This window comes from Mesoplodon mirus (genome assembly GCF_964341445.2).
Source record: "Mesoplodon mirus genome assembly, chromosome: 12".
NCBI classification, from domain to species: domain Eukaryota; kingdom Metazoa; phylum Chordata; class Mammalia; order Artiodactyla; family Ziphiidae; genus Mesoplodon; species Mesoplodon mirus.
In genome coordinates, this window is record NC_138988.1 from 67,266,125 (window position 1) to 67,279,586 (window position 13,462).

At 41.4% G+C, this 13,462-nt stretch overlaps 1 protein-coding gene across 2 annotated transcripts in view; it reads right to left on the reverse strand.

Annotated features, from left to right (window-relative positions):
* Positions 1 to 13,462, reverse strand: part of LOC309813361 (diphosphoinositol polyphosphate phosphohydrolase 1) — a 96,801-nt gene that overhangs the window by 3,035 nt on the left and 80,304 nt on the right. For both annotated transcript variants that reach the window (XM_082638186.1, XM_082638187.1), the window contains 2 exons: positions 3,090 to 3,134; positions 1,883 to 1,967 (listed from right to left, as the gene is read on the reverse strand). In XM_082638186.1, the coding sequence (XP_082494312.1) occupies positions 1,883 to 1,967; positions 3,090 to 3,134 (130 nt within the window). The remainder of the gene's footprint in view (positions 1 to 1,882; positions 1,968 to 3,089; positions 3,135 to 13,462) is intronic.

Genomic DNA, 13,462 nt, shown 5'->3' on the forward strand with positions numbered 1-13,462 from the left:
TGGTTGCATTACATCGTAATATCTAGCATGGATATAATGTCATTCACTTAACCATTTCCCTATCATTGGACATCAACGTCTGCAATTTTAGTTATTATAAATAATGCTACACTTAAAAAAAAAATTGAACACTATAGGGCTTGTGATACTGTCAAACAGCTTTCCAGAAGGATGTACCGATCCCCAATCCTGCTTTTGTGTGTTGGAATGTCAGTCTTACCACGCTCCTGCCAGCACTGTTGACTTCTGTTTGTCACTGCCAATTCTTTAGGTGAAAACCAGTACCTCATCTTTGTTTGCACTTCAAATTCATATTTTAATGTAGTTCTAATTAGTGTATATACAATTCTATATACCCTGTTTTCAGTCACCAACCCGATCTCATAAACACTTTCCCATGGTGTAGAGCTTTCATAAGTATGCTTTTAACAGCTGCCTAACGTTCCATCAGATGAATGGACCTTAGATCACTTAACATTTGCTGACCTGTACATTTTAAGACCCAATTTTTCATCTGAAAAAGGCTCATCTGAAGGAAGGCTCATAGGCTTATTCCCATATTTCAGATTGTTTCATTAGGGTCAAGTCTCAGCAGTGGGAGTACAGGTGAAAGGCCTGTTTGGATATTAATAGAGCAATGGTACCTTAAAAATTAGTATCAAAAGTGTGTGACTCCCACCCGACAGAGTACTCTGAGGACAGGGCCAGCCACACCACTCACCTCTGTCTCTTTTTCAGGCCCCAGCACTGGCTGTCAAGGAGTCTATTTTTAATACCCCCCCACTGAATTTATTTATACTTAAGTTTATTGCATTCTTACCAAACACAAAGCAATTAAAAGCTGAAGAGCTATGAAATGCCCAGATCAACACTGTGAGAGGCATGATGGCAAAGCATATACTAACAATAAAGAAAGAGGCTTTGGTAAGTGAATTATATCTGTTTGCCAATTTACAACAGAAGTTAAATTAATATTACACTTTTCTAGAATATACTTTCCTTCAGAGCTAAAAGATTAAACCATGAGCCAACCATTAAAATCACCTCAATTTTTAGGTCAAAAGACATATATACAGACTTCCCTGGTGGCACAGTGGTTAAGAATCCGCCTGCCAATGCGGGGGACATGGATGGGTTCGATTCCTGGTCCGGGAAGATCCCACATGCCACAGTGTAACTAAGCCCATGCACCACAACTACTGAGCCCACACACCTAGAGCCTGTGCTCCGCAACAAGAGAAGCCACAGCAATGAGAAGCCCGTGCACTGCAACAAAGAGTAGCCTCCACTTGCCTCAACTAGAGAAAGCCCATGTGCAGCAACAAGGACCCAACACAGCCAAAACAAAAAAAAAGGACATATACATGCAGTAGTGATCTGAGATCAAAGAAAATGGCTCCTTAGGAGAAAGTCGCGTGCACCTGAAGGGTAACATGAATATAACTGGAAACTACTCCCATCACTCTATATACCTACTATACAGCTCTGGAGGGAGGAGCTCACACAACCAAACCGACAGTTTTCTCTAACAGTATGAATAAGCACTGCAAGGAACAGCCACGGTCCTGCTTGAGGTTCATGGCCAGCGGCGGGCCTAGCATTGTGGAGGCCTTGATCAATACCTGCTTGGGAGGATCCAATTTGGTTTTAGAATCAACAGGTCTTATTTTTATGGGCCGCATTTCTAAATGTTGACTATGTACCCAACTCTGGCTTCCTCTTAAACATTTCAAAATAGTACCTTTCACAAGTTCAAAAATGGACATCCTTCTGTTATTTCTTTTCTTTATCAGGCTCTCATTTGTGGTTCTGGGTAATGACCTATGGCATGGCCAGGGCCGGTTGTGGGGAGCTCTTTGGAGGCCATCTGGGGATAACTTACCAATGTTAACTGAGTCTTCCCAGTCTTCCAGCACTTCTGTGACAATGAGCACATAGACATACGTTCTGTGCTTCCTCTCCTGGTTCTGAAGGGCGAAGAGGGACAGAGAAAGAGTTTTTCCTTAGAGAGCTGAGATTATGTAAACGTCCAGAGAGCTTAGACCCAAGGATTCCTTTCACTTTTTATCATCCTACAATCAGATATGGAATAGCACCAGCTGGCCTATTTAAAACATGCCACACTTGAATCTGAGGGTGAGCTCTTTGCCTGGGTTTCCAAAGCCAAGGCTTTACCCTCTTTTTTCCACGCAACTTCTCAAGAATACTGAGAAAAGGATTTGGGACCTCTTGAGAAAAAGGCACCAAGTAAATTTAACTAGCTAGAACACCAGAAAGAAAAGAGACTGTGGTGGGCAGGGGTGCCATCAATGTGAGCAAGCTGATTATCTCACACATCTCCCCTCCTCCTACTAACCCTGCTCATCTTTATGCCCTGATTTCCTACTTTCTCCAGATCTCTACTCCAGCCTGTGTCCTTGTTTGTCTCTTGTGCTATAGCTACTTATCTTCCACTTCTCTGTCTCCTCTACTCTTATCTACCCCTCCTCACATCTTGGGAGGAGAGGAAGAGAGGCAGACACGGGAAAAACAATTGTAACAAATAATTCTAGTTGTTTGGAGGAGATTATGGGATTTTAAAAAGAATGCGCACGTTATTCGCTGTTGGTGCTGCACTGTTTTGAAAACTTGGTGAAACAAAGATGGCATCTTTCCTAGATTAAGACTGCAATGGACAATGTTTATGTCCTCCCCCGCCCCCCAATTCATATGCTGAAATCCTAACCACCAAGGTAATAGTATTAGGAGGTAGGGGACAGTGGGAGGTGATTGGGTTATGACAGAAGACCCTCATGAATAGAATTAGTGCTCTTATAAGAGACCCCAGAGACATTTCCTCTTCTGCCATGTGAGAACACAGAGAGAAACTGCTGTCTATGAACCAGGAAGTGGGTCCTCACCAGACACTGAATCTGCTGGCATCTTGATCTTGAACTTCCTAGCTTCTAGAACTATGAGAAATCAATTTCTATTGTTTATAAGCCACTCAATTTCTGGTATTTTGTTACGGAAGCCTGAATGGCCCATGGTAAAGATATACGTGGTTATTAATATGATACCAATTGCACCAAAGATTTTAACAGACTTACCTCAAAAATTCCGACTAATCTTCCCAATGTCCCTTTTACTCCAGCCTGAAAAATAAAAAAGAAAGATTCATACGTTGACATTGCTTACATTGCTGGTCTCATTCTGAATCTTTTTTCTTTTTTTAAAAAATAAATTTATTATTTTTGGCTGCGTTGGGTCTTCGTTGCTGCGTGCAGGCTTTCTCTAGTTGCAGCGAGCGGGGGCTACTCTTCCTTGCGGTGTGTGGGCTCTAGGCGCACAGGTTTCAGTAGTTGTGGCTCGCGGGCTCTACAGCGCAGGCTCAGTAGTTGTGGCTCACAGGCTTAGCTGCTCCGCGGCATGTGAGATTTTCCCAGACCAGGGCTCGAACCCATGTCCCCTGCATTGGCAGGAGGATTCTTAAGCACTGCACCACCAGGGAAACCCTCATTCTGAATCTTCTTGACCAATTTGTAAAACAGAAGTAAAAAAACGAGAGGACACAGCTCAGGTGGACTCCAGGTCTGTGGGGGTCATACCAGTGTGTCATCTGTGTCACAGACTGATAACAGTGGGGTATGCTCTAGGGAGAGAAATTCCTCTCATCTCTTCCCTCTCTCACCAATGCAAACCTGGCCAAACAGAGGAAGATAATCAAGGCCATAGCCATACAAAAAATATTTTGAGGTATGAATTACTTCCTTCATTTACCCATTGATTCTACCAATATACCCTGAATGCCTAATCTGAGCCAGACAATGGTGTAGATGCCAGAGGTATAGTGATGAATAGGCTAGAACACAAAGTCCATGAGAGCAAGACCCTTATCTGACTCGTTCTTGGCTGTCTGTACCCAGTATGACTAGAAAAGAGCTCAGCACCTGGCAGGAGCTTCATAAAGAATAAGTCAACAAAAACATAGACCTGGTGGGACTTCCCTGGTGGTCCAATGGTTAGGAGTCTGCCTTCCAACGCAGGGGATGCAGGTTCGATCCCTGGTCAGGGAACTAAGATCCCACATGCTGAGGGGCAACTGAGCCCGCGTGCCTCAACTGGAGAGCCCATGCGCTCTAGAGCCTGCACATTGCAACTAGAGAGAAGCCCACGCGCCACAACGAAGATCCCGTGTGCTGCAACTAAGACTCAACACAGACAAAAATTAAAAAAAAAAAAAAAAGATCTGGTAATTCTGCTAAATGACAGGTTTTATGACAGGAATGCACAGAGCATGTGATGGACAGAGAATTAGGTGAGAGGGGCAGCTTTGCACAGTGATTAGGCCTTTGTAGTATATACTCTGTTTATCCCATCAGCCCTTTGGTACTTTTTTTTAGACCTGTGTCTTTCTGAGGCATTATAGGTGACTTTTTCACTCTATTCCAACTTACTAATTTTCTTTTCAGCCATATCCTGGCTAGAGTTATCCATTTCTGGTCCACTCTTAATTTGACTTTTTCATCTTTACTTGTTCTTTACATATCTACCTATTTCCATTATATACAGCTCTGTTTCCATGATTTAAAAAAAAATTCATTCATTCATTCATTCATTTCTGTGTTGGGTCTTTGTTGCTGCATGCAGGCTTTCTCTAGTTGTGGTGAGCGGGCTTCTCATTGTGGTGGCTTCTCTCGTTGCAGAGCATGGGCTCTAGGTGCGCGGGCTTCAGTAGTTGTGGCACGTGGGCTCAGTAGTTGTGGCTTGTGGGCTCTAGAGCACAGGCTCAGTAGTTGTGGCACACAGGCTTAGCTGCTCCGTGTCATATTGGATCTTCCTGGACCAGGGCTTGAACCCGTGTCCCCTGCATTGGCAGGCTATTCTTAACCACTGCACCACCAGGGAAGCCCTTCCATGATTTTTGTTGTTGTTGTTCTTTTAAAATAGAAGTTATTCCTTTATTTATGTTTTGAACATTCTGAAAATATTTAAGTTCTTTGTCAGGTCATGCTGTAAAATTCATTTTACCTGAAGTAAATTCACGTTCCAACTGGTGAAGGGCTTACTTGTGACGCTGCTTTCACCAGGCTCTCCAGAGCCAGGTCTTAAAGTGAAAATTTAGGGTTCCTGCTTCAAGGTAATATAGGGAATACTGTAGATAGAGCCCCATCCTTTACTGTGCACTGCACCTGCATCCTCTCCCTACCTAGGCCCATATCTTCCTTTTTTTATACAGCAGGTTCTTATTAGTTATCTATTTTATACATATTAGTGTATATATGTCAATCCCAATCTCCCAATTCATCACCCCCCCACCCCGCTTTCCCCCCTTGGTGTCCATACATTTGTTCTCTACATCTGCGTCTCTATTTCTGCCTTGCAAACCGGTTCATCTGTACCATTTTTCTAGATTCCACATATATGCATTAATATATTTGTTTTTCTCTCTCTTACTTCACTCTGTATAACAGTCTCTATGTCCATCCACGTCTCTGCAAATGACCCAATTTCGTTCCTTTTTATGGCTGAGTACTATTCCATTGTACATATGTACCACATCTTCTTTATCCATTTGTCTGTTGATGGGCATTTAGGTTGCTTCCATGTCCTGGCTATTGTAAACAGTGGTGCAATGAACACTGGGGTGCATGTGTCTTTTTGAATTATGGTTTTCTCAGGGTATATGCCCAGTAGTGGGATTGCTGGGTCATATGGTAATTCTATTTTTAGTTTCTTAAGGAACCTCCATACTGTTCTCCATAGTGGCTGTTACATTCCCACCAACAGTGCAAGAGGGTTCCCTTTTCTCCACACCCTCTCCAGCATTCGTGGTTTGCAGATTTTCTGATGATGCCCATTCTAATTGGTGTAAGGTGATTACCTCATTGTAGTTTTGATTTGCATTTCTCTATTAGTGATGTTGAGCAGCTTTTCATGTGCCTCTTGTTGGCCCATATCTTTCTAAAAGTCTCAGCTCCTGGTGTCCTTTCCATTGGGTACTTAGCCTCCCCCTTACTCCAAGGGCTCCAACCACCAGCCATGCAAGGCCATGCAGGCTGCAACTTTCCTCTGCTGTTCTGCAATTCTGCTCTGTTACTGATCTATGGAGGTATCCACTTTGCTTTTGAGTCAGGCTGTCTTTTTAGCTTTTGCCTTTTACATCTGTCTCTGCTAGGAGTAGAGGGGGTGAGAGGTGAGGGAAATATTTCCCTGGAAATGCCTGGGGGATGCAGTAACTTGTTTTCTATTACAACTGCCATGTTATTTTGTACAATACATTAAAAATTAAGGCAAGTATACTTTCTAAAGACAGTAAGTGCTCAATAAGTTTGTACAGAATAAAATTTAAAATAAGTACTCTAAAAGTTCTTTAGAGATATTCAGTAATAGAAACAACAGAAGCCAATTTAAAGGCCTAGATTCCTAGATAAGCTATATTTTGAAATTAATTTTTGCTAATTATCTGTCAAGAAATTACTTTCCTTTCTCTTGCCAACATGCCTATTTCTTTTCCTATTCTTTTCCCATCCATTCTTTTCCCCATGTGGCTTTTGGTCTACTTCAATGGAAGTGTGCACCTTTTCTTATTTAAATTGCTTTTCTACGTTTTTAGAAATAATTGCACTCCACAGCCAGCTAAGACTAGCTAGACTGTACTTCATGAATTAACCAGTGAAGCTGCCTGAACAAGTGGACGGGCTGGCAAGCTGGCCTCATCTGGAAAGCCAATGCTGTACTCTGATCCTAGGCAGCCCAAACATGCTCAGATCAGCTCCTGAGATGTGTCACCTGTGCGCTTGTCACAGGCCTCCACTGACAGGGCCTGGGAGTAGAGCCGTCAGGCTTCAGGGGAGTGAGGGCCGTGGTGGGTTGGCGGAGGGGAGGCGGCACAAGATTCATAGAGGTTCACAGAAGACATCATTCACATTTCTCTTCTGCAAAGTGGAGAAAGTTCTCTTCAGCAGTTACTGTTCAATTATTTACTTTTCTTAAAAGAAAACAAAAATGCAGAAAAGAAAATAATCTCCAAATTTTAAAGGCATAAATCAACTTAATATTATGACAATACAATTTATTTAAAACTTTTAATTATAGTAATTTCTGCATTCAACATCAACATGTATCTATGATTTACTCTGTGTCAGAGGCAGTTGGGAAAAGTATAAAGACATTTTTCTTAATGAAACAGATGCATTTTTATAGTCTAGAGTAAATCAAATAATGCTGTCATCTGTACACTGAAATACACTGGCATTTATTTTCACTTCTAATTAATCTAATTAATCACTTCTAATCAACACTAGCTTTGTTTCTTAAATGTTTCTTTCAAGTTTTATTCTTGGAAGATCTACTTGGGAGAATTCTATCTAAGGTGATTGTACCAATGATTATCTATGGTAAAAAGCAAAGAAAGATTCTTGTATTTACCAGTTTTTAAAACTGGGCTTTAGCAGTTCTCTTAGGAGGAGGCTCCTCTTTTGTAAGAAAATGGATTTCAGTTCTTTAAAGCCATAGTGCCGGTAAGAGGAAGATTCCTCATAGGCAGAGTTTCTCCGAGACAGAGTTCACTGTAACCATTTTACTTTTTCACAATCTTCCACAGTCCAACTTTCATATCCTAGCTCTCTCTCAAACGCTGCCACAAGCAATTGGAGAGAGATATTTTTACCTCTCATATGATTCTTGCACGCAGGATGGGGTAGGTGTCAGGGTCACATCTGACAGATATTTGGGGATAAGATTTGATTCAGAGTATATGTAAGTTTGGTCCCGTCAGGTTACTGGTATAGACCTGCTTTTCTCAAAATCATATGAAAGCAGTTACAATTTCTGTCTGTATTGTCAAAAGCCCCTAATCCAGAGAAGTCTTTATTTAAAAGCCCATCTTAGCTAGTAGTAAGAATTCCAAATAAAATATCTACTGCCCTTCATTATTCAACCATATGCAGGTGAGTGCTTTCTTGAACTTCAAAGTATACAATATCAATTCTAATACTTGAGGTCTAGTTGACAAAAATTACCTGAGTAACTGGCTACTTTTTAAAAAGGAAAAAACACAAATGCCTTTTTTCCTTTTGGGGTGTTTTTACTGAGATTGGAAGTACTGGGTTGGCCAAAAAGTTCCTTCGGTTTTAAAGTAAAAATAAAAGACACGTTTTTCATTCTCACCAAGAACTTTATTGAATAATGTACTCACCATGTTGTTCCACTACCTTCTGCCATTTTTCAGGCAACTTCATAATTCCATCTTCCCAAAACTTTTTTTTTAAACATATTTATTGGGGTTTCCCAAAACTTTTTATCTTTTTGAGCAAAGAACTGTTCTATGTGCCTTTTACAGTCTTCCAGGGAATTGAAATTTTTTCCATTAAGAGAATTATGTAAAGACCGAAATAAACAGAAACCTGAACGGGCAATGTCTGGTGAATATGGTGGATGAATCAGAACTTCCCAGCCAAGCTGTAACAGTTTTTGCCTGGTCGTCAAAGAAACATGCAGTCTTGTGTTATCCTGATGGAAGATTATGCGTTTTCTGTTGACTAATTCCAGATGCTTTTCATCGAGTGCCGCTTTCAGTTGGTCTAACTGGGAGCAGTACTTGTTGGAATTAATTGTTTGGTTTTCCGGAAGGAGCTTATAATAGAGGACTCCCTTCCAATCCCACCATATACACATCACCTTCTTTGGATGAAGACTGGCCTTTGGTGTGGTTGGTGGTGATTCACTTCGCTTGCCCCAAGATCTCTTCCATTCCACATTATTGTACAGTATCCACTTTTCAACGCCCATCACAATTTGTTTTAAAAACGGAATGTTTTCGTTACATTTAGGTAGAGAATCATGTGGAAATATGGTCAAGAAGGTTTCTTTCGGTTAGCTTACGTGGAACCCAAACATCAAAGCAATTAACATAACCAAACTGGTGCAAATGATTTTCAACACTTGATTTGGACATTTTGAGTATGTCGGCTATCTCCCCCGTGGTATAACGTTGATTGTTCTCAGTTAATGTCTCGATTTGATTGCTACCAACTTCAACTGGTCTATCCGACTGTGGAGCATCGTCCAGCGAGAAATCTCCAGCGTGAAACTTCGCAAACCACTTTTGACACGTTCAATCAGTCACAGCACCTTCTCCACACACTGCACAAATCTTTTTTTGTGTTTCAGTTGTGTTTTTACCCTTCTTGAAATAATAATGCATAATATGCCAGAAATGTTGTTTTCTTCCATCTTCAATATTAAAATGGCTACACAAAATTCACCAATTTTGATAATTTTTTTTAAATGCACACTGATATGACAGCTGTCACAATACAATCTAACAAAATTTTTAAACGATTTATTTATTATTTATTTATTTTTGGCTGTGTTGGGTCTTAGTTGCGGCACATGGAATCTTTGTTGAGGCATGCAGGATCTACACTGTGGTGCGTGGGCTTCTCTCTAGCTGTGGCGTGCGGGTTTTCTCTTCTCTAGTTGTGGCGTACAGGCTCTAGGGCGTGTGGGCTCTGTAGTTGTGGCACACGGGTTCCAGAGCGTGTAGGCTCTGTAGTTTGCAGCACGCAGGCTCTAGTTGAGGCACGTGAGCTCAGTAGTTGTGGAACGTGAGCTTAGTTGCCCCGCAACATGTGGGATCTCAATTCCCTAACCAGGGATTGAACCTGCATCCCCTGCATTGCAAGGCAGATTCTTTACCACTGGACCACCAGGGAAGTCCCAACAAAATTGTTTTGAATGAAATTAAAGATAACTAAGCGCAAAAAAAAAAAAAAAAAAAGATAACTAAGTGCTACTACAGCCATCTTACAGAAAAAAACGAACGAACTTTTGGGCCAACACTATATTTATCTGTAAAGGGCTGGACTGACCAGGGGCACTCCAGTACCCCCCTCTTTCCCTCTAGCAGTCTCCCGGGGTGTGTAGTTGAAGCCTAGGCAGAGGCACTGATGTGATGGGCCTTTGAACCTGCCCCTAAAATGATCTCCTACCACAAAGATCCCTGACTTTGCTGCTTAGTTTGGATAGGCATAAAGTGGACCATCACCTTCTGAAAGCAATTTTTTCACTCTCAGGTGAATATGGTGGCAGACACAGATGGCTGTCTAGCCCACAAGAATTCTCCCTTCCTCCTTGCTACCAGTAAGACCCAGATTCTGTTCAGGTGAGAGCTATGGCACACTTGGAACCGCATAGGGAGTTCTGCTGCCCTCTGCAGTGAAAGGTTTAGGGGTGCTGTGTATGACCCAATTCTGGGTCAGTGGTTCCTGAGAGGATGTTTCTTGGAGGCTTCTAAAAAAGATTTCCCATCATGATAAAAAGAGCTGTACAAAAAGAAACCCTATACCTCCTTGCTTGTCAGGTGGGGACCTGAAACTTGGAACTGCAACAGTCATCTTGTGATCATAAGGGTTAAGGCCTAGAAAATCAATAAGAAGTGAACCAAAGTCCTGACGGCTGAGCTGCTGAAGCAACAGGGTAATGGCCAACCCCTGGACCTCTTATGTGAGAAAAATAATTAGTGATGTTAAAGCCAGTTTTAGTCAGGTATGCTGGCACCTGTATCTGAAAGCTGCCTGCTACTTCCCTTGATTTAAAAGGCAGCTCTCTGAGGAAGACTGCATATCCCAAAAGAAAAATTCTGTACATTTAGGGAGCTGTAGTATAAAATCTTCCTCTATTAAAGCAATAAGCCCAGGCCCAAAAGAAGCTCAGGGGAACAACTCTAGTGCAAGTGTCTATATGAGGAAACCTATGAACAAAAATATATGGTCTTCAATACACATAACTTTCTGGTATCCACCAAACTTGTCAATTATAGAAGGAAAGAATCACAGTGAAGACAGATGGAAGTAGATGAGAAGACAGTTTAAGTCCACTGAAATCCCATCCCAAGGTTTTTTGTTTTGCTTTTTAAATGAAGTATTTCAAATGTCAAAAAAGTAAAGATAATAATAAAATAAACATTCAGGTAGTCAGGTAGTCACTAACCAGCTTTGTCAAATAGTAATGTTTCATTTTGTGTCATTTTTTTTCTTAAAAAATAAAACTACTAGTACAACAGAAGCCTCTTGTGTATTCCCCACCTCCTGCCAGAAGTAACTAACTACTACTCACCTAAATTTGGTTTTTATCATTCGATCATATGTTTTTACACTTCTACTACTTAGGTATATATCCACTAGTAATGGTACATAGTATTTCCTGCATGTTTCTCTACTTGATTAAAAAAAAGAATTATAAAGTCTGCAACGTTTTCCTCTTCAATATCATGTTTCTGACTTTTAGCTATATTGATACATGTGGTTTTAGTTAATTCATTCTAACTCTTGATCAATAATTTAAAGAATTTATCACAATTTATTAATCTGTTCACTTTCTGGTAGACATTTAGTCATGCTATTACAAAAAACATCGCCAGGCTTCCCTGGTGGCGCAGTGGTTGAGAGTCTGCCTGCCGATGCAGGGGACACGGGTTCGTGCCCCGGTCCGGGAAGATCCCACATGCCGCGGAGCGGCTAGGCCTGTGAGCCATGGCCGCTGAGCCTGCGCGTCCGGAGCCTGTGCTCCACAACTGGAGAGGCCACAGCAGTGAAGAGACCCGTGTACCGCGAAAAAAAAAATCGCCAAAAAAAGAACTTCTCTTACAGATATCCTTGTTACTTACCATGTGTGGGAGTTTCTCCAAGATCTATAACTAACTGTCAAATTTCTGAATCACAGGGTAAAAGTACCTCCAATTTTCCCACTTATTATCACGTTGCTCTCTGCAGTAGATCAGCTGCAGAAATGGCTGCAATTCTCTCCCTGTATCCATGTCCTTTTTTTTGCCGGCTGTGCCGCGCAGCTTGTGGGATCTTAGTTTAGTTTCACTGCCCTCAGCAGTGAAAGTGCAGAGTCCTAACCACTGGACCACCAGGGAACTAACTCCTGTACCCATATCCTTTGAAGTGTAATTTTGCAGTTCTTCCTATCAAGAGATAGAATCTATTTACCCACTCCTGGCCTTGTGACTTGCTTTGGCCAACAAAATGCAGAAGGATGGTGTACCAGTTCCAAGCCTTGGCCTCAAGAGGCCTTACAGTTTCCACTTTTTCTCTTGGAACTCTGCCACCGCCATGTGAGCTAGTCTCCTAAAGGATGAAAGACCAGTCTCAGCTGAGGATATCACAAAGCAGCCTACAGCCAGCTAACCTCCAAAGTGAGACAGCCTAGCTAAGATCAGCACAGCTGCCAACTCAATGCAGAGCTGGCTATAGATAACTGAGTAGTCGAGCTGACACGAGAAGCTGACCCATGGGCTTGTGAGCAATAATCAATACTTGCTTTTTTTTTAAAAAAATTTACTTTATTTATTTTTGGCTGCATTGGGTCTTCACTGTGTGCCGGCTTTCTCTAGTTGTGGAGAGTGGAGGCTACTCTTTGTTGCAGTGCATGGGCTTCTCACTGCAGTGGCTTCTCTTGTGGTGGAGCACAGGCTCTAGAGCGCAGGCTCAGTAGTTGTGGCACACGGGCTCAGTAGTTGTGGCTCACAGGCTCTAGAGCACAGTCTCAGTAGTTGTGGCACATGGGCTTAGTAGCTCCGTGGCATGTGGGATCTTCCCGGACCAGGGCTCGAACCCGTGTCCCCTGCATTGGTAGGTGGATTCTTAACCACTGCGCCACCAGGGAAGCCAATACTTACTTTTTAAGCCAATGAATTTTGGGATAGTTTGTTTTACAGCAACAACTAACTGACATATTCTCCAAGTATAGAGGCAGTATACAAGTTCTTGTACCTTGTACCTCTTGCTCCTTTTTAACGCTGGTGCTTGTTATCAGCTTTTTTAAAACTGTGGATCAACATAGTGAGTATAAAATTATAATGCATAATTTTAAAATTGAAATCGTGCACTTTTCCTATGTTTAATGAACATTGAGATTTCTTCGTCTGGGAATTCATACTCTTTATCCATTTTTCTTATGTGTTCATTGACCATCTTAGTGATCTTCAGAAATTATTTATATCTTATCCTCTGTGGTAAATATTTTCTCCCAATCTGGCATTTGTCTTTTATCTTTACTTTTGATGCCCTTTGCTAAACATGTTTTTACCAGACATTGCTGATTTTACTTTTTTTCTTTGTGTGTGTGTTTAATGTCTTTTTAAGAAACATGTCCCCGTCCCCATGGCATAAAGTTAGTCTCCCGTATGTTTTCTATGATCCAGCAAAATAAATTTGGGAATTTATTCCCAAGTAGCCAGAAGAGTCCCATGGATATTACTTTGTTTTACTAATATAGTTGTTAATTTATGTACTAATATCACATGGTTTTAACTAATATAGCTTTATCTTAATACCTGGAAAGGTAGTCTCTGCCTCTGTTCTTTTTCAAAAACTTCAAAGCCACTTTTGTACCTTTATTCTTCTACACGAATTTCAAAAATCAGTTTTTTAGATCTCTTGAAAAATCCTTCGGGGATGTTTACTTTTATTTT